Here is a 20935-nt window from a genome sequence, read left to right on the forward strand (position 1 = left end):
CGCTGCACAATCACAGCTTCAGGTAAGCATTAGGCTATTTCAACAAATTTGTTAAAAATGGCAGTAGGCCTAAAATAACCGACATCACTGAAATTTTTTGTTTTAAAAAAAGAATAGACTTAGTTATGACTTGCAATTAGGTATTAAACTTTAAACATTTATTTCAGTTTTAAGTGTGGGCTAAACTAAACATAGGCTTCCTCTTAGCCTACATAAGCCTACATGTTTGGGCGATCAAAGTCAGCCATATTTTTAGACGCTTCAGATGGCCCATCATACAAAGCAAAGTCCGGATAAGAACAGAAAGCTTTGAAGAAGCAAAAAGCGTTGTGGAAAATCAATTTGAGTTGGTTATGAAATGATATAAGTTTACTACAAAATGCTTTTTAGGATGCTATGGAAATATTAAAAATGTAGATACAACCGGAACTTCGAGAGAAACTGCCTCCCAAGATAATCTTCCATACAGCGGTGAGAGTATAAGCATGTGGTAGGCTGTTTCAAATAAACAGGGTTATGGAATGAATAAAAGAATCGCAAAAAATACACGACGACAACAATTAGGTATGCGGTAAGAGTTGAATTGAATTGTTAAACACGGCTTTGATCAATGATGTCTGATGACATTGGACCCGGAGTGTATTGTTTGTGTTCACAGTGTTAAAACTGGCAGACTTTATTTTCTACTGTAGCTTATGTATCCATTCTTTCTTTAGACTCAAAATTAATAGAAACTTGTAGACTATATCTTGCATTCTCGATGGAATCGAAAAGTCAGAGCAGAGCTAGGACAACAACAGGCTTTTCTTTGATGCGTTTCTTTCAAAAAAAATACTTTGTTTGCTTTTCAGGCGTCCGTGCTTCACAACAGATGGCTAAAACTGACCTCGATGCAATGAGTCAATACAAAACTTGGATTAAACAAGCTGGCTCTTCTTTGTGCGTCGACCCCGCTGTCATAGCAGGTTGGTTTAACCACAGTTTACAAAAATTCTTTGTTAAAAGATTTCGTGGGATCTTCTTCTGAAGAAACCTTATCAATAATCCAACTGGATGCGCAGTGTGATATGTATATGTAACAACTAAAGAAATTCTGGCAGATTGGATACAACAGCAAGCGATAAATTTATTTTTTTTGTAAAGAGTTCGTCACGCGAATGTGACTTCGTCAGTACACCGTTTTTATTTAAATAGAAATAGGCCTGCGTCATTAAAAAAAAATACATTTAAAAAAGTGACAATATAATTCATTAGAAGGTGTCAGTTCAATTTGGTGTTGGAGTAACTTCATTTCAGTTTACTTAAAAATCTGATCTTCTCAGTAAGCGATATCAATATCGATCGATATCCTAAAAGATGTTATAAGTTACAAGACATCCTGTCCGCTATCCTGTTTAGTATCACATCTGCAACAATTGTCTCAGAAACGGGAGATGGATGCAGGCTACAAGAGGATTCACGATTGGCGGTCACGTGCTATCCAACTTAAGCTATGCAGACAACATGACCGACTGACCGTCGTTAACAAATTTAAACAGAATATACAAAAATTCCTGGATAATGCTTTAAAAATCCTTGCTAAATTCAACCTTTAAATGAATGTGTCCAAAACCAAACGTATGACAACCGATACAATTGACAGTTCACTTAATCTCACTGTATACGGAAAGCAAATAAAACAAGTAGGCCAATCAGAATTGGTATATCTTGGCCACAAACTATCCTCGACAAATTACAGAGAAACTGCAGTAGCCTACAACACCAAATCGGTTTAGGCTGGGCAGCATTTGTAAAGAATAAGAGATTTTAACCTTCATTCGACTCCCAATCAAACTAAAATCAAAAATTTTCAACCCTTACGTTTTACCAGTTGTGCTATACAATCTAGAATGCGTAAATTAGACGTCAACAACAATGAAAAAAACCACCACTTTCCAAAATCACATTATGAAAAGCATGACCAACAAAAGGATGCCATGAAAATAGAAAGCCTATTGACTATATTGAAGCTACGATAATTGCCTCTACCCAGTGATCGATTTCGAGTAATGGGTAGTACCAAATTTAAGTCATAGGCTAAGTAGAGTAGACAACCGGAAACAGACATTGCCGTCGGCTGCAGCGTGGGTCAGGTGTACGTCGGAAGGCGTACACCGATGCATAGCGCTCAAGTCCGCTTTCCCGCAATGCAGGATAAAGATAAACAAACAAACAAACAAACAAACAATTATAGCAACATCAAAATCAAAAGTTTTAATGTTCGGCCATAGGCTACTAAAAGATCAAAATAGGCCTACATAGTCCGTAAAATTTGCATGGAAGGTAAAGTCAACGAAAAGGGAAAACGAGGCAGACCACCAAGACGATGGCATGACAACATCCAGGCATTGACCGAACTCAAGTTCAAAACCGTGACTTATGGAAACAGTCTACAGACAACCTATGTTGATGGGCAATCTGCTTCAAGCGGAGATGGCGACTGAATATATCCCAGAAAAAAATAAGCCTACTTGCCAACATAGTATAGAGCCATAGACTACATAGACGCCCGCACATCACTTTATTTTGATAAGAGTGATATGTGCTGCTGAAACCACATACTTGTGTAGCTAAAGCTTTTCAATAAATTTGATTTACTGTATCAATTTAATGTGGTAGGCTACTTTTTGCTAGTTTTTCTACTGATGTGATATCCAATTGCCATTTTTGGTTTTAAAAGCAAAGGCGTTTTTTAGATAGTTAACACGTGCTCACAGATGATGAAATTAGATTATTTTGGTTCTACAGCAGCCTATATTTTCAAACTGATTCATGTAAAAACAGTATTAGATACCATAATGTGTTTTACAAAAAAAATGCATGATACAGGAATAATTAGCCGAGAAACAAGAGCTGGAAAGGCGCTTAATTCAGATGGTTATGGAGCTGATGGGCACGATTATGGCCTTATGCAGGTAAGCTACATTAAAAGTACCATAGGCCTGATCCGGTAGTGATGGTTTGTGGTTTGAAAGTCCCGTTTTGAGACCTTTACAAGCCGGGCCTAAAGTCGCCTAGAAGTTATCAACCATTCATTCAGCTGATTCGAATTGTCTCATGTTGAAATAGTTCTCTTGATGTAAAATGTATTAAGCCATTGTTTAATCCAACTCATGTTACAATATTTGTATGTTTTGATACAGTGATAGAAAGTTTGTGATAGAATACTATCAATGGTTGGTTTTTAATCTTTATCGTCGATCTGACAAAGCCTTAAAGGATATTTCTGGTAGTTTTGCATAATTGCAGAGGCTTTTGACGAAAGACCGATTACCGAGATTGGTAGAGTAAAGTTTCCGATTGTTGAAGCGTTGTTGCCAGAGAATTACTCCATTCACCAGGCGCTGCTGAACGGAGAACGATCTTGAAATGCGTTACTCAAGCGCATACCCCGAGAACCGAACCAAAGCCGCATGATTTTAAGTCGAGCGCGTAACAACTGAGCTGACGGGCTAATTTCCTTTCATCTGGTCATTTAAATCTTCCATCTCTTTCAACCATTAGTAATTCTATGATTTCTATCTTCCTCTATCCTACCTTATAAGCCAGGCATGGCCAAATGGCGGATCGCGATCCGGTTCCGGATCTTTTCAACTTATTTTGTGGATCTTTCAAGTTGGCTCTGTAAGAATCGTTATAAGTAGCAGGAAACCACGTTTCGATAGTATTGTGAAATCAAAGCCCACTGATCATATTTCTCACTAATACCAGACCTGTTTATTACAGCACACGCTTTGTTTTAGATTTACACAAATAATTGCATGTTTTTTGTATTATACAATAGGAAAAATGCACATCTTCAGCTCATTGTGGATCTCTAAGTTGTCAGATTTGGCGGTAATGGATCATGGCCAAAATTATTTGGCCATCCCTGTTATAAGCTATTTCTCCCTGCAGGTGCAACGTCGTTTTGGTGTTGTGATGATTAAGATTAAATAGCCTAATAGAGGAGGCTTTGTGCCAATAAGATAACACATTTCGAAACTCCTGCTTAAAGTCGGTGGTGTTTGTTGAGCAACTTTTCCGTGTAACAAATGCTGTTAGACAGAGGAGGCCTGTCTTTGAAATGACTTGCCTAACTGGACATGCCGAAGGTTCAACCAAGAATGTTTATTGTCATCATTCACACTTTACAGCATCGGATGACTAAGCTGCTGTAGTAAATCTTGGTACTTCCTTGTTTTTAAAGTGTGGAAAGCTCATCCGATAAAAATCCATCTTTGTAGATGGCAACACTATATGAATACAGGTCTGCATGGCCGCGTAGTTTATTTCTGCCTTTCCACAAAAGAAAGCTGTAATAATGAACAAAGTCTATCACCTTTTTATTGTTATTTTTGCCTTATTTGTTGCATCAGGTTGACGACAGATATCATAACATACAAGGAGGTCCCTTCTCGTACGACAACATCGCACAAGGAACACAAATTCTCATCGATATGATTAATGGCGTCAGTAGCAAACACCGTGACTGGACTCAAGATATGCAACTGAAAGGAGGCATCTGCGCATACAACAGCGGGGTTTCCAATGTTCAAACTTATGACAACATGGACGTTGGCACCACTGGAGATGATTATTCAAATGACGTCACTGCCCGAGCGCAATATTATAAAGACAATGGTTATTAAACTTATTGTCTTTCGAATTAGAAACATGATAATGATGAATTTAAAGACGCACGAAGCAGCCAATCGAATTGTTTTATTGCATCATCATCATCATCACAATTTGTTGGGAAATTTAATTTTAACTTGATAAGTAGCCTAGTCTAGAAGAAAATAGAATCAAATAAATAATTAAATTAACTTTCTCTTGTGTTTTATGCTTAGGTGAGAGTCGAAACTCGAAACGGGTTTCAACCTGTGTGACATTGCCCTCTGGTAGAACATAAAAAGTCTGTAACTGAGCTACAGATATGGGACTGAAGCTTATGATGAAGCACAAAATGTTGGGCTATATAAAGAATGGAACATTACACACTAATATAGGATAGCCCCTTATTCAGAAAGTAATGCTCCAAAATAAGTCAGACGATTTGTTTTCAGGCCATAACGAAACAAAAGAGAATTTTTGTGTCAAAACAAAACCTCGTTTTAAACAGTGAAACACCTTTTGAGTGATTGAAGGTCAAAGGTGAGCAGTAGCACCGCTACATTTTCGTTAGAATAGGCCAAGCGGCTGCAGTAACGACACTACTTTTTTCCAAATGTAGCGATAGCGGAGATAGGGTATACATTTGTTTCAGTCGTAGCCTACTTCCGCTCCCTGCTGTGTTTCAATTTAAGTGGAAAAAAAACGAATTACATTTTTGATTGAAACACTGCTTCATAAGAATAAAATTTTACCTTTAAATTTGTTTTCTATAACGACGTTGAAATGGCAGTAAACGTTGTGGTACTGAAAGGTGATAATATGATTGGTTTTCAAGGTCATTTTGGCTTTACAAGATAGGCCTACTTGAATAAAGTCTTCCAGTGCCAGTTTAAGTCAAAAGTAGTGCTCTACTTTTGGTCCGAGTAGCGCGTTTCCCTTTATCGACTGGTAGCGAATACGCCTATTGCAACGGTAGCGCGCCATAGCGGATGGACACCTGTGCTGAGGGTACAAGACTATTACGCAACCTTGATTACTGACCCGTAACTCAGGTAAAAAAATAGCGTTCGTCCGTCTTTGTAACGATTAATGTTCAATGTAAAAAAAATACGGATTATGATATCCGAGATTCCAGAAATAACTTGACTTCTTGTCAGAAAACAGTTCGTTTAAGCTCTTCATTATGACGAGATAAACGGATCAACAGTGTTTCCCTCACAATCATCAGCACTCTTGATAACTAGGGCAGTGCTCTTTAACCTTTTTGTCCGTGGTAGCCTACACCTTTTTCTATTTTTAATAACTTCGTATACCTCACAAATAGCAATGTTTAATTGTGCACAGAAAGTAAAAAAAAAACTAACAATTAACTAATTGTGATTATAGTAGTCTTGAACTGGGCACAAGAAACTACGCATGCAAAAGTGCAAAAAAACGTCAAAATTGAAGTTGATTTAATGGCTAGCCGGTTAAAAGTTTACACAAATATGCCAATTGCTGTCTCTGTTGTGACTTCCACTATCACAGATCTAAGGTGTATACTCTTCGTATACCCTAGTTTTGATCTGGTATACACTTGGGTATACAGTATACCCGGTTGAATAGCACTGAACTAGGGACATGACGTGATCTAAAATCCCTATTGATAACTCACGGAGGCCAAACATAGCAATTTTTTGGTTTTCGTTTTCCTTTTAACTCATAAATTTCAATTACTCTTTTTATTATCTAAACTTAATCTGTTCATAAGCGTTGCAACCGTGCCAAATTTTAAGTTAAGTCAGCTTAATTATCCTGTTTTGGTGTCACCAAAATTTCGGTTTTGTCGTTTCTACCTTTTTGGCATGCATTGTTTTTGTTATGATGGTTAAAAATAAACTGGTCTGCATACGAATAATAATAAGTTCTTCGTAAAGCTGAAAAACTTACGAGAGCTATTTGATGTTTGAACTTGTCATCCGACGCTTGTATTCGACTAAGTCACATTTTACAAGCAGCAAAATGCAGTTAGGCCTACACCAAATCTTATACTTTTATTTTAGAGTAAAAAAAATCCGATTTCACCTCGCTTTACTGAGTCCAGTGCTTACAGGCTAAACAGAGCAATAAAACTTTCGTAATTGAAATATGTTATTCCTTTATGTGATTTAAACGATCCTTCCACAAAGTAGGCTGCCATAGAATTTGATTAGACTAAAAAAAGAAAAACACAAAAACTCTAAAATCAGGTTACTTTACAAGTTTTTATTGAAATAACAGAGTTCTTGGTCTAGGCTGAATCACACAACTTCATGAAGATACAAAACCGTAAGTCCGACCAACGGTTGGCAATGAGAAAATACAAATAACCTGACATGAAGGTTTGGGCCTACAACAGGCAGGGCCGTTGACAGGATATTTCGGGCCCAGGACTAATAAGATTCTAGGGTCTCAAATCAAGATTTTTAAGAAAAACCCACTGTACCCAAAAATAAGCGGTGGTTTCGTCATGTTTACGGCCCCCTTGATAAGATACCGGACCCCCAACATTATCTCAGACTCGGGTCCAACATTACCCCTGGACCCTCCTGTCAACGCAATTAACAACAGGCATGGCACAAGTAGAATCATAACTTGAATAAGTTTATGTAAATAAGCTAAGATATATCTCGATCAATAAAAATAACATAACTTCACAACCCTCTCTCAGTGCATTATTTTCTTGAATAACAGCATATACTCCAGTGTCTATTCCATATGAACAACCAATGAAAACGAGAAAACATACCACAGTTGTTAAAAATTCATACCTAATTGCAGTGATGTACGCGCATACAAAAAATATTGACGCCGTCAGCGTAAAGGCAAACGTTCGAAAAACCATACGCCGTATGCGTCAACGTAACTTGTAAAAAAAGTTGGCGGCGTCAGCGTCAACGCATACACTAGCGTAAACTCATTTTGTTTGCTAGGTGCCAAACATTCACACGGTATAAACCATTCGAAACAAACAAGTTTTATTTTGAATTTCCACGAAGAAACACAAGCATCTGAAAGTGTTCATCTGACATTTTTGGTAGGCACTTTAACATGCAGATATCCAATCCAGCACGAACCAATCAGAAGCTACGCTGTTCATGACGTCATCAAGGTTGTGTTTAGAAAGAACAAAGGAAAAACGCGAATTCTAGCTAAATTAAGTCATCGCTTTGCCATCGGTTGGCTTGGCGCAGAGGGTTAGGGCGGTGGTAGACTAGTCATTTCATTGACGTGGGTTTGATTCTCACCACTGCTATAGCTCTTTTTTCTTCTGTAATTACCGAACAAAGTTCAAAGTGATGATCAAATCTCTGGCTGAATGCTGGAATGGTCATAATTGGACAGACGACGTAACATCTGATTGGTTCGTGGTGGATTGGATATCTGCATGTTAAAGTGCCTACCGACATTTTTCTGCGTTTTGGTTTCAATATGTCTTCGCCCATTGAAAACATTCTTTCAACTGCAGCGCTGAAAGGTATTGGCGTGTTGTAGCGAAAAAAAGACATTAAAAAGTATGCGTTGACGCTATGCGCTAAAAAACCGCGAAAACTTTACGGCGTAGCCTCAAGCGACAACTATCCAAAAAATATGTGGCCGTAAGCGTAAACAAAAAGTCTACGCCGCAAGTCTACGGCGCAGAATTTGCGGCGTATACGTACATCTCTGAATAATTGCAAACGCGATAAATCCAGTGGCGTTGCATGAGGCAACTTTACAGCAAACGAAGCATGTTTCGAATGACGTTGATTATAATCACATGGAAATAAATTCATTTAGATCATTAGACAATAATTCAGGCGCTAAGCTGAAGTCCTACGTGTGTGGAAATCAAAAAATCTCAACCAGGCCTATCTACTTAATTATTGGTTGTTGTTTGTAACCGTTGACGGTATGAGACTTGTTAAAATAAAATAAAAAATCAGCAATATACGATCGAGAGTTAATTGGGGGGCCACACAATAAATTTCAAAAGGCATTTTAGTTGAAATATCATGGGCTGTCGGATGTTTTATCACTTTTCGCATCTTTCTTAGGAGATTTTCTTTTCTCTTCTTTTTGCTCCTCATCAATGCGCGAATGTTCTTTTTCTACTAATGATTCCAGCTCTTCTTTCCAACCCAAAAGGGTACAAAGCGCTCTACATCCATCATCACAGTTACCCAACCAAGCGACATCCCTGAAAGCATGACAAAAACTCACATTATACGTTTGAGTAACTTTCGTCTCTGCCTGTTGAGTTTATATTAGCGACTCCGTACAGGTGTCAGTGCCGACGGCTTAATACAATGAAAATCTTATCTTCTTATCCCCTGATGCTTGGATCAAATATCGGACTCACCTACGTGAATTTAATAGCTTACTATTTTACTGTTTACTTTTTTACGTTATAGAGAAGGGATATTTCACTTTCTCGAAGCACTGGAGCTTGAATTTGTTGAAACGATGGCTCCTGCTTCACTTTCAAGTGTGGACCATCAGATTAAGTGTAAAATTTTACGTCAAATATGAAGCTACTGATATAAACGAAAAAAAACATGAAAAAGACAAGTTGAGAAGGAAAGCAGCAAGGCCGGCTTGACAAGAGAAGAGAGGACCCGTCAGACAGATCGATGTAAAGGTGGGGTGTGAAGGCGATTGCGGTACGTGGAGGTAGATCCGGCCTCTTTCGGTAACGGGGACATCACCGGATTAAAACTGGACATACATACTTTCAAAAAGCCGAAATCGGAGGGGTCTAAACAGGCAGTCCAAACAGTGGGCTGATGCAATCTATTTTAAGCAACTTAGTTTGAGAGAAGAAACCTGTATGCAGTTTCGGAATCAAAGTCCATTCCCTTCGATCCCATTCCCATCAACATCATCATTGGGTCCGCCTCTCCGCATTTTTCTCGGTTAATTAAAAGCCTGGGTGTCGCGTCTTTAACTCTGTATAAAAAAGATTATCAAAACTTACTTACGCGATGACTGTGCCGTACAATGGTGTTGGCGGGTGGTTGCGTTTATGTTTATGCCCGGGAGAACAGCTAGTAGGTGAAACGTTCCTTATTGGAAAGCTCGCCACATGCATGTTAGCAGCAACATCGATTTTAAACCAAAATACATTTTTCCTCAAACTTGACTAACCAAGTTTGAATAATTATTTGAAAGTGAAGATCAAGGACTCACATTTCATTAACAACATAAATTTAGACATGAACCGATTTGCATGAAAAACTCAGAATTACCTGGTCTTTTCAATTCGGTGATAGTTATACACCGTTGAGTCTCAAAATATACAGCACATCATCATGTCTTTGTGCCCCTCATTATGCTAACCAGGTAACATACTTACGATCCTACTAGTGATGCAAAAGGTTGCACTTTCAATGAAGTCCCCATTACAATAAGAAGATCACAGGTTTCGAAGTCTCCACTTCGCAACTGGAAGAATCTTTTGGGCAGTGGCTCTCCAAAAAAGACAATATCTGCAAAACTTGTCAATTTGAACAGGGCATAAACCAACATGAATGGTTCAAACAAAAGTCGATATGACTGTAAAGCACCTGAACGCTTAAAAATCCGTAAACCCAACAATTGACAGTTGTCGCCATATTGTAGACATTTATTTCTTGACCTTTGACCTCGGGCTGTGGAGATAAATTGACATAACGTTTTTTTTCCTCACCTGGTTTAACGAGAGCATCACATTCGGTACAGTGGGGTATCTCATCTTGGAAAATCTTTTCTGAAAAAACAAGTCACAGGTTCAGGGTTGTTGTTGAGTCAACCATGCCTACCAGTGCTAGGATGGTTGGCAATTGTTTTAATTCCAATAAAAAATGCATGCTTCAGACAGGATTTTAAACTCCAGACTCAGATTCACTAAGTGTGCGTGAACTACAAATACACAGATCAAAAAGTGGGAAAAATATTGATGGAATTGTTACTACTGTAAGAAAGTAACTTCAACACAAGATATAGGAAAAAAGTAGCCAGATAGTCCAACCATACAAGATATAACAAAAGCAATGCATTACCTTTGACCCAATCTTGGGAATACTCAGCTTTGCAGTTGACACAGTGTGCGAGATAGAAGGTCCCGTGAGCTTCCACCATCTTGTCGCCTGATATCCTGGCCACTCTCTCAAGTGTATCAATGTTCTAGAAATGTGCAACTCCACATTACTTTGGTGTCCAGTCGCTACTTATCTCGATTGAGATGATTGATATCTCGATTGAGACTTTTACAAAAATCTTTTATTTTTACAAAATCTGTCATTTTACATTGATTCGACGTCTGCAAACATTGAATCAATGTAAAAAAAGACTGATTTGCTGTCTGGGAAGCTACATCTAAACTACGATCTCACGCCACATGCTAATGAGATTGAGAGACTGCTAAAAAATGTCATTTGTGACGTGTTGCCGTTACCATTTTGTAGGGTCATTTTAATAGTTGTTGTTTTTTTGCAAGACACCCGAGCTAGTGTAAATTTTTTTAAAAACCCTGACTGAAGCCAGATACGTAATTTTTCGCTATTTGATGTCGAAGTCAAGGTTTCATGAAACACGTGTTAATCTTTTAACAATTTATTTCTACAAACGCAACTGTTGCGTTAAACTGTAACAGCCTACTACGGTAATTAACACAACACATGAACATAACAAATAGTCAATTAGTCATATTAGCAAATTGCTTCCGTAGCAAATAACCCTGCGTTTATATGTATTTCTAATACTGACACCATAGCTTGTATTTCTACGCACAATTGATTAACAGGAAATTACATAAACACTAACAACATACTTGGGTGTAAACTCTGGAGAGTAAGCCCTTTTCCTCCAACACTTTGATAAAATAATGACTCCATGTTGGCTGCATACAAATTCTCAATGAAAAAGTTTATTGAATTGCTACCAAACTGATCATATAAATCATCATATCATGAAAGCAGTTTTCTCTTCTCAGATACCATATCTTTTTCACTTTCAGCAAGGCGTTAAATATTCTTGAGCTTGATATATAAAAAAAAATCATTCAAACTATTTCAGGAAAAAGATAACTTAAGACTGATTTGGTTGTTATTTTTACAGATAGAAAATGATTCCTTTCATTCAATCTTCTATCATTGACCGGTAAACCGAATAACAGTAAAAATTACTGTACACTAAGTGCGATTTTGATGTCAACTATCTAACAATAATTAACAAACTAACCTTGAACTTTCCTGGGTACAATTCCTTTGCCAAGGTATAGAAGGGTTGTGGGTTTTTCTGCAGAAAAATAGGTACAGATAAAAGACACCATTGTGATACAAGTTTAACATGTACCACGATGAGGAGCATTTACTCGGGCTGTACCTTGAAAAACTCTATTTCGAATATTGATTGAGGGCTCGGAAGATCGTACTTTTGTAGATTGTCGTACAAGCCTGTACCTGGGGATCTGAAATCGGGAATTCCTGCAGCTGCAGAAAATAGTTGCTGATAAAGCTGAAATTACGGTATTCATGCACATAGCCCGCTTATGAAGCACAATTTAGTCCGGTCCGGAATTACTGAATCTATATGAGTAGCAGAGAATCGTCCCTCGCTTAATAAGCCCAAAATTGTCCGGTTCCAAAGTGTGCTTAATAAGCGGGGACTACTGCATTAAATAATTATTTTTTCAACATACAAATAAATTCATCAGCGCTCAGTACATGTCTATATCCAATCCATGGAGTAAGAGAAAATGAAAATAATTGATTTTGTGAGACGTTAAACCAAGTTGTTTCCACAAGCATCGTTTTTAGTTTGGCACCTGTTAGAAGACGATTCTTCTGTCTGAAGTCTTTCTTAAACTACGGCAGATATCGAGTTTGTAAACATTGTACGTTCTTCTGACGTAAAAAAAACTATCACAAGATGTTGTAAGTAAAGTGATAACCTGAATTTCGGACAATTTTCCAACCAATTAAGATTAAATTCTTTAAAAAGTTACATCAGACAATGTTAGCGTATTTAGTATAAGGCAAAGTAAATAACCATGCTACTGGAGACAGCTGAATATGCAAAATCAAAAATTCCAGACAAAATTGTATGTAGTGTATAAAACGTTCTTACACGTTGAGATTCCTGCTCCACACATGACCAAGATGTTTCTACCTAAACAAAAGTTTTCTTTTTGGTTTGTTTTTTCGCATCCTAGCGTAACGCAATAACAAAGCAATACAGCGATAACATTACCAACAATGAAAAGACCAGATAAAATTGTTTTACTGAAAGTGTTTGCTTACATTTATCTGACAGAATGTAGTCAGCAATGCCTTGAAAGGAAACTTCGCCAAGTAACTGCTCTGGTTTTTCTTCGTCTTCTTCTTCTTGACCACTTGAACCGCCCAGTCGAGCGAAAAGCTGCCTTAAATAGTCCACTGAATAAAAAAAAACAAACACAGTCTGTCAAAAAGAAAGTACTTGGCAAACAAAATAATTATAACTCGTCATATGTCACAATCATGTGGTATCAGTTAAATGAAATTTGCAATTGCATAACAGCAACCAAAAAAAGAATACATTAAACGTTATTCGTGTCATGAAATAAGCTACTGCTCTAAGCCAGCAACTGGAGCCGAACAACATACTTGAGTTTGATGATTGTGTTGCGTCATCATTGGATCCATCTGCAGCTGGTGACTCAGCATCAGACATGTCTTCCTTAAGCAATTAGGAAGTAACCATTGGTGATTATCAACAAATTAGGGAATGACACGTGTATACGAAAATCCTTAACTAGCGTCGTTGGAAAAACCTTCAGCAAAGCACAATTAGACAATACAACACTCAGGAGATAAAGCTGACAAGACTGTCTTAGACATTAATATATCTTGCGTAGTGCGTACAGCCGTACAATGATAATATCACCCGCCACACACCTAATATATGCAAATAAAAGATTTTAAAAACTTGCAGTTACTGACTTGCGAGTTAGAAAAACACAATTTCCGCAAGGAAGCCACCTTGCGCCAAAATATTTCCGATTTTGAAACGAAATAAATTGAAAGTATAGCATGATCACGTGCAGAAACGAGGTAACAAGGTTACTCAACCAGCAAATTGTATGCAGACGTTGCATCAACTTAACAATGACATTGACTTACTGGCTAAGAAAATGTTAATAAAGTAAACACAGGAACCCATGCTAGATCGAACACAATTTCATACAAAACACACCGAGTTAAAAGTAAAACTGAATTTTACATGAAACGGTAATTTAAACTAAAAACACGCTTTTGCTCAAAGGAAAGGTTAAAAACTTAAACAGAAATAACGCGCAAAACGCGCATGGAGCTGGGCTACAAACCAGAAACTATTAAAGCAACATCGAAACTAATTTTGGGAACACAAAATTTCAACTTCGAGAGATTAAACTCTTAAGCGTATGGATTATACAGTATACAGTGTAGTTTTCAAAAGTGTATTATGCTAATCCTCTTGTGATCACAGTGATGCTTGTTATGAGAACAATGCAATAACCATCAGTTGACGTTTTGAAAGAAATGATGTGGTCGAAGGCAGTAATTGCTGCATCGCTGATTTTTAACATACAGTTTACTTAATTAAATGCTTGTGGCAATTTGGAAAGTACTTTGGAACTCGGTTAATCCGGATTCGGTTAATCCGGATCTTTGCCTAATCCGGATGAAACTGGAAGTACAAATGAGTCAGGATTGATAGAACCGTCATCGGTTAATCCGGAGCTTCGCCTAATCCGGATGGAATCGCCGGTCAAATCGAATCCGGATTAACCGAGTTCTACTGTACTTTGGATTGTTTTAACAAAGTACAGTAAATGAAAAATAGATTGTTTCGGTGTTCAAATACACCATAATAAGTGGTAAAAATGAAGCAAAGTGTTGTTAGAACATTTTTTCGACAGAGTTTTTTGGCAAGTAGGCTAACGAAAATATATTTGAATATCTTTTGGTACATTTTAAAAGAATAACGTCGGAACTAAAACATAATTGTATTTGATCTGACCTGAGTTGCTTATTTCACCGTGTGTAACAGTCAAATTCAGCCCAAATCCGATTTTCGGGGTTCGTCTCACGCTTGTTTTATGATAAACTGAAAGTGAAAATCACGATCTAGTTGTAAGCTTAATTGATACCCCATTGAGAAATGGACATGCATTTTCATGTTAGTTCAAAAATATGGAAGTAGGGTGTGTTTACATTGTTTTATGGTGTTCCCATGCGGGAACATTGAGAACTCGTGGTTATGATAATCGCGGTGCCATTCAGCGCAATGCTCAAGAAAAAGTATTTCATGAAATTTCATTGCTGAGTGTTATATTTTGTGCTAGTATGATTGTTTACTAGAGTTTGGACTTGAAAAAAAATCTTCATAAGCTATACAAAGTAGAATAAATGGAAAGCACTCTCGACACAGGGTGATGTTGGGGTCTAAAAATTGTCCAAGGGGTCAGAAAATTTGGAAGAAACACCGCATATTATTTTTCAAACCCATAGTTCATTTTCATTCCGTCCATTTCGTTTTAAAAACAACTTCTGCTTTTCGAAAAACTACCTATTTTTTGATAAATCTACTTGTATTTTCCTCTCCTTCGTTACGTACTTCTTTTTGTAGAGGTGTCTTGAATTGTTACAAGATTCTGCTTTTGGGGCCAAGAGATCTTATTGGTAAGAGTGACATCACAGATAAAGAAAAGGACGACAAAGATTTGATAGAAACTCATGTCAGAGAGGCTGAAGGTTTCCAGGAGGTTAAAATTTTCCATTCAAGCCTGAAAGACGAGCAATTAATCAGGCAATACGCGAAAACAAAAAACGTTGTTAAAATACAATTGGAAGAAAATATAAAATGTCACAAACAATCCGGAAAGCACACCTCAACAGTTACAGAAAAGCCACCCAAAGAAGTTTCGCCTATTGCAAATGATTTATTCAAGTTGTAGTTGATGAAGTGTGGAGACGCTCTAGGTGTAAACCTGGTGTCTCGGGTAAGAACTAATATGAAAAGGCAATTGACATTCATTGAGTATGTTTATCACAAGCGTGGAATTAAACATTCAGTAATGATGGGACGACTTTCACGTTAGAGGCACCGGGAACGTTCATCTGGAAATTTAAAAAAAAACAGTAATGTGGACTAATAAGAACAATATACGATCGATCGTTGTGGAAAAACATGGTAGCCGACCCCTTATTTATGTAGGGCCGATGATGATGATGCGTTGATGAAGATGTATAATTGTATATTCTCTCATTTCAATAGAATATGAGAAACATGCAAAACATAAATTTAACATGCACAAATTGCACATAAAAAACATGAAAACACGTGCCAGAACAGGTTACAAGAAATGAAAAGATACCCTTCTTGCATCTTACTAACAACAGTGATTTCACTTAAAATGACAAGTTGACATCGTACCATCAGTGACTTTTCTTATTATTCAGTTACACGTGGTAGCGCATATAGCTCCAAAGAAGAATTGTTTTTAACCCTGACTTCTCAATGTTCGCTATTGGAAACACACCCATATAACAGAAACAAACCCCGAAATTAAAAAAGTAGCTAATGCAAGAATATCAAAGTATGTAAATTTCTACGTGCATTTGAGTGTGGCAAAGGGGTCAGCATTCAGCAAATATGCAGGAGAAAGCTATGGTGTATTGTATTCAAGTCAATAAATATTTTGCTTGTTGTGTATGACAAATGGTGGGTTTAGGCAAGGCATGATACATCAAAGTTGATGTTTTTTGATGATCCCACAAGTTAGATAAGTTTGCACAGAAATCTCAGAGCAATACAAATACTGAAAAACACAAGTTGAGAACGATACACGAGAAAACATTGGCGATTTGAGTCAAACGCTGATGGTACCGACCATCATACAAGGAATTAGAATTTTTTCGATGTGGACAATTTGATGTCTGAATATTCACCGCAGCCCATTGTACCTGTTGATAATATCTAGTGTTGTTGCCATATCTGTTGCGTCAATATCTACTTCAAAAACAAGTTATTGAAGGATTTTCTTAAATCACAATTGAGTTTTGGAACTACGGTACAAGAAAACTCCATTACAGTATCACATCCCATATTTATGAATTGCTTAGACATTTATTTCACTTGCTCAAGAAAAAAAAAATTTTTCGTAAAAGTTGTGGGTGGCAACCCTTCAATTTTTATTAACACAACTTACATACAAACCTATCAATACCTAAGTATATATATAATGCATCACTTTAACCAAATTTTTAAAATAGCACTAGTTGAAAATGGAGCATGCATAATTGCATATACGGTAGGTAAAATCCAAGAAACTCTACGAATAACAGTTGCTACTGGTAGTATGGGCATTGTGTTTTTTCACAATATACTATTTAGTCCTATTAACATGGCTTTTGTAAAACAACAAAAACAAGATGTTTGACAAAACATGGTTCAATAACAATTTATACTATTTAAAAGCAATACGTTGAAAATTCTTATGAAGTACCCAATATTAGATCATCATCAAAGTAAAAAAATGCATTTTTCTAAAATTTTGTATATATTATTTTTTCTCTTTCTTGTTTGACTCTTCAACTTTTCGCTCTTTCAAAGCCTTTTCTATTGCATAGTCATAGCCATCATGCTGATATGCTAAGCTCACTATGTGTTCATGTGGCAATGTCCCACGAGTTGGAAAGAAAAAATGATTTGGATAGTAATGCATTAAATTGTTAACAGAAGATGTATAAATGTCCGCAATCCTGCACAAGCGACCGGCAAAAAATGAAGCGGATAAGTTGGAGCGAAAAATGGAACCAAAATGAGGATTGAATATTTCCTTCACTGTCGTCTTCAAATCTTGCCTTTCCTGTAACCAGTCATTCAACAACTGCTTGCTCTCAGCATCTTTATAGATCTACAATGAAAACAAATGCATTTAAAATAATGCAAAGAAACCTTTGTTAGTTCTAAATAAAAACAATGATGTGCATTGTACTGTATCACTTATTAACTATGTTGTTGAAAACCTAAATCTTTATAAAATAAAAACAGGTTTCATTTTTTCCAAATTTACTAACATTACCAATTCTTATTACATAATGAATTTCAATTAATTAAAAATATTATAAACTTTTTACAATATAATGCACCATACAGTCTAATTTCAACAACTAGCTTTTTTCTCATAAGCTTGCAATGATCAACAGTTCTATAAATGGATATTTGGGACAAGGATGATCAGTGATTCAACATGTCAAATCAGAAAGCAAAATACATGGTAAAAGTAAATTAGCGATGCAACGAACCAACGATTACTCAATTTCAAGTGCTGTTTGGACATCATCATTATGAATTTGAGTGAAATGTTTGCTTTTACAAAAAACATATGCATTATGTAATTGATAGTTTGTGCAAAAAGAAAGTGTTGTAATATTGCTTATGGGGTTTATAGAAGTGAAATCTTTTGGTCCATAAATTGCTATTGAGTAGGCTACGAACACAGTTGTGTTTTTAACTCATTCAACAAGAGTCATACAAAAGTTTTCTACTTGTATTTAAAATTGCAAGAATGAAACTATACCTTTAAAAAGGTGTGCAACTAAAATATATGGTAAAACAAAATGAGAAGCGCTGATTAACAAAAAAGCAATTAAGAGAAGACCAAAGGGGAATGAAAGCAAGGTACATTGTTTCAACAAAAACAAACCAAAATACAAAACAAACTCCAAAAGACTTCAAACTAACTTACCTGTATTCTTTCCAAAAGACGTTCTAATGTCTGAAGCCAAATAACCGAGCGTCCAAAAACGTCTGTATTCATTACTTCAATTTCATATTCAAGCTCAGGAATGACTGCACCTGTTCTCCAACCATGTGCATAAGTTAAATCAGACAAGTCTGCATAAATTTGATCTCCAAAGTATAATACATCTTTTCCTTCCCACTTTGATAACTTCATTAATTCTTCCATGCAACCTTCTGCATACACTTGACCTTTCTTAAATTCGTCAACTCGATTCCAAGAAATCTGTGTGTCCTCTGTTGCTTTGTCTTTCAGCAGAACTGTTTTGAAAGGTCTATTATCAGTTTTAAAGAAGTATGGTTTCTTTGCTTGCACTATCACCACATCAAATGCATCTTGCCAGTCCTCACCGATCATATGGCACATGCCACAGTTGACAAAATGAAAGCCACTATTAGTGATCAAAAACAGTTTTTTGCCACCAGCAGTCAAGAAACTGACCAAAGAACGAAGACTATTTTTGACTAAATACTTATCAAGGTTGGAAGAAACTTCTTTATAAAGCAAGCCAGTAATGTGCACCTGCCTTACTGCTAGCTGTACACTTTCAAACAAAATTCTAGGATCGTATGGTATACTGCGTTCATCAAAATATTGTACTACATTGGCAAGTAACATCATTTCTGGCATAGAAAAAATATCCATCAACTGCCTCAACGATTCACCACCAGAATAAGATTGATCGATTATGGTTTTAGGTATATGGCGTGAACCGTTAAAAAGATGCTCAACTTCTTCATCTGGCAATGCTTTTAAGCCTCTGTGTACTGTACCGACTTGCACAACATTACAAATGTCAATTTTCATCAAAAGACTACGAGGAATATCATAATGGAGACCTCGAACGCAAAAGTGTGGTAAATATTGAAGGGTTGTCAAGTCCTCTGGAAAATGAAACTTTTTGACAAGAATGTTTGTAGCTTCTCGATAAATAAAGTCTTGCATGATGTCAGAATACTGTGCCAATGTGTAATCATAATCAAATCCATATATATTGACTTCACCAAGATTAATTTGATTGACGGCAAAAATTGCTCTGGTATCTACATTAACCATAGCTTCATGGTCTTCATGAATCAACTTTTTCAGTTCTTTGTATCGATTGTTCATAAACTCTGCATTGCTGCAATAAGGAACATCACTAAAACAAACTTTTTGTCCATCACCTTGCACTGTTAACCTCCAAAAATGCTTCCACAATCTTCTTTTTAAAAGTGATCCAATTGCTCGATTTATCATTTTCATATCAAAAATAAATAAAGACAAAAAACTGAAGATAACACGACTTTTTAAATTCAATAGCCTTAAATTCAACAGACAATAAACCAGATTGGTAATAATATGTACGGTAGTTTAGTTTTTGTTGTTTCATAACAACTAAAGTTTTTTTTAAATATATGGTACGGGTAGCTCAGGTACCACTGCTATATACAGTAGCAACTCTATATGAATAGTAACTTATACAATGTACCGTTATATATATTTTTAAAGTCTGTATTCCATTTCAGTACTGAGCAGCCTTATAAAGTGGACACAATGGTCGGTGACCTACACGCTAATTTCTGTTTTACACAAATCAAAGAACATAGGCTAAAGTAGTCAGTATTCTTTCATTTTTAGGTGTTTACAGTTTAGTAATGTATGGCCTGGCTTGCAATCACATCAAGGTTGTGCGGTAAGTTAAAAATTTGGAGACTATGTGAAGCCAATCATAATCTGAAAAAATTTAAGCAAAAGCAATATTCGATCCAGAACAATCAAATTTTGGAAAAAAAGCGGAAATGCTTTTGAAACAATCATTATTTGTTAACTTGGCCACTTTTAGATGGTAAACACGCAACCCACGACCGCTTGAACATGCCTAGTTATCTAGTAGAAAATACTTTTACCCTTCTCTTCCAAAGTTCCGGTCCGTAGCACAAGCGTTGCCATTGCCAGCAAATATGCAGGTCGAAGCATTGTTGCCAGATACAGTGCGTTGAAATACAGTAGTCATTTCTCCTACATCAACCAGCCCACAACGTCTCTAAAGAAGTTTGGTTCTCCCAAAGACTGGCGTTTATTGGTTATCACCTTAAAACTCCCCTCATCACATTTTTTTCAATAATTTGAAATAAAATTTACTCAAATAGTGTATCCAATTTTTTATCTGGCAACACTGCACCCAAATTCCATTGAACAGATAAGACTTAGTTAGGTACCGGTACCATAATTTTCATAAAAACTGATTGATTGAATCTTTATCAATTGATGAACAGTTGAATTGAAAACTCCAGTTGGCCTAAAAACTTCCAGACCACTGCACTGAAAATATCCATTTCGAGTCAATTAATGCTGTAATTAATTTACCGTACAGTCTTGGGTTGTGTTGCACACGTACCTTCATCATGCCCGATTATGTGCTCCAGGGCCGGATTAAGGGTTTATGGGGCCCTGGGCTGAGCTGAAAGTGGGGGCCCTTATCAAGTGACATTTTTCGCTAAAATTAATGGT

The 20935-nt window shown here is 36.7% G+C and overlaps 3 protein-coding genes across 3 annotated transcripts; 1 reads left to right on the top strand and 2 right to left on the bottom strand.

Annotated features, from left to right (window-relative positions):
* Positions 1-871: 871 nt before the first annotated feature.
* Positions 872-4716, top strand: LOC145765159 (lysozyme g-like). Its single transcript, XM_082576935.1, has 3 exons — positions 872-965; positions 2869-2954; positions 4398-4716. Exons 1-3 carry the CDS (start codon positions 872-874, stop codon positions 4668-4670), a joined length of 453 nt encoding a protein of 150 aa, XP_082433061.1. The 3' UTR covers positions 4671-4716.
* A 2143-nt stretch (positions 4717-6859) lies between these two features.
* LOC145764618 (NAD-dependent protein deacetylase sirtuin-2-like) lies at positions 6860-16002 on the bottom strand. The gene is made up of 11 exons (XM_082576255.1): positions 13260-16002; positions 12915-13049; positions 12742-12783; positions 11998-12104; positions 11854-11910; positions 11444-11512; positions 10674-10797; positions 10322-10381; positions 9989-10121; positions 9460-9582; positions 6860-8833 (listed from the first exon to the last, which is right to left on the bottom strand). The coding sequence occupies exons 1-11, from the start codon at positions 13324-13326 to the stop codon at positions 8647-8649; spliced, it is 1104 nt and encodes a 367-aa protein (XP_082432381.1). The 5' UTR covers positions 13327-16002; the 3' UTR covers positions 6860-8646.
* A 1198-nt stretch (positions 16003-17200) lies between these two features.
* Positions 17201-19681, bottom strand: LOC145764348 (5'-nucleotidase domain-containing protein 3-like). The gene is made up of 2 exons (XM_082575965.1): positions 18389-19681; positions 17201-17554 (listed from the first exon to the last, which is right to left on the bottom strand). The coding sequence occupies exons 1-2, from the start codon at positions 19679-19681 to the stop codon at positions 17201-17203; spliced, it is 1647 nt and encodes a 548-aa protein (XP_082432091.1).
* Between the last annotated feature and the right edge of the window lie 1254 nt (positions 19682-20935).

This window comes from Aplidium turbinatum, chromosome 2 (assembly GCF_918807975.1).
Source record: "Aplidium turbinatum chromosome 2, kaAplTurb1.1, whole genome shotgun sequence".
In the NCBI taxonomy this organism is placed as follows: domain Eukaryota; kingdom Metazoa; phylum Chordata; class Ascidiacea; order Aplousobranchia; family Polyclinidae; genus Aplidium; species Aplidium turbinatum.

Excerpts from the sequence above, each read along its gene's own strand:
- LOC145764618 (XM_082576255.1), bottom strand. The coding sequence starts at position 13,326 with ATGTCTGATGCTGAGTCACCAGCTGCAGATGGATCCAATGATGACGCA. Across the intron at positions 13,050-13,259 it reads AACACAATCATCAAACTCAA|TGGACTATTTAAGGCAGCTT; the intron begins GTATGTTGTTCG and ends TTTTTTATTCAG. Across the intron at positions 10,122-10,321 it reads TGATGCTCTCGTTAAACCAG|ATATTGTCTTTTTTGGAGAG; the intron begins GTGAGGAAAAAA and ends CAAGTTTTGCAG.
- LOC145764348 (XM_082575965.1), bottom strand. The coding sequence starts at position 19,681 with ATGATAAATCGAGCAATTGGATCACTTTTAAAAAGAAGATTGTGGAAG. Across the intron at positions 17,555-18,388 it reads GTCTTTTGGAAAGAATACAG|ATCTATAAAGATGCTGAGAG; the intron begins GTAAGTTAGTTT and ends TTTTCATTGTAG.
- LOC145765159 (XM_082576935.1), top strand. The coding sequence starts at position 872 with ATGGCTAAAACTGACCTCGATGCAATGAGTCAATACAAAACTTGGATT. Across the intron at positions 966-2,868 it reads CGACCCCGCTGTCATAGCAG|GAATAATTAGCCGAGAAACA; the intron begins GTTGGTTTAACC and ends TGCATGATACAG. Across the intron at positions 2,955-4,397 it reads ACGATTATGGCCTTATGCAG|GTTGACGACAGATATCATAA; the intron begins GTAAGCTACATT and ends TTGTTGCATCAG.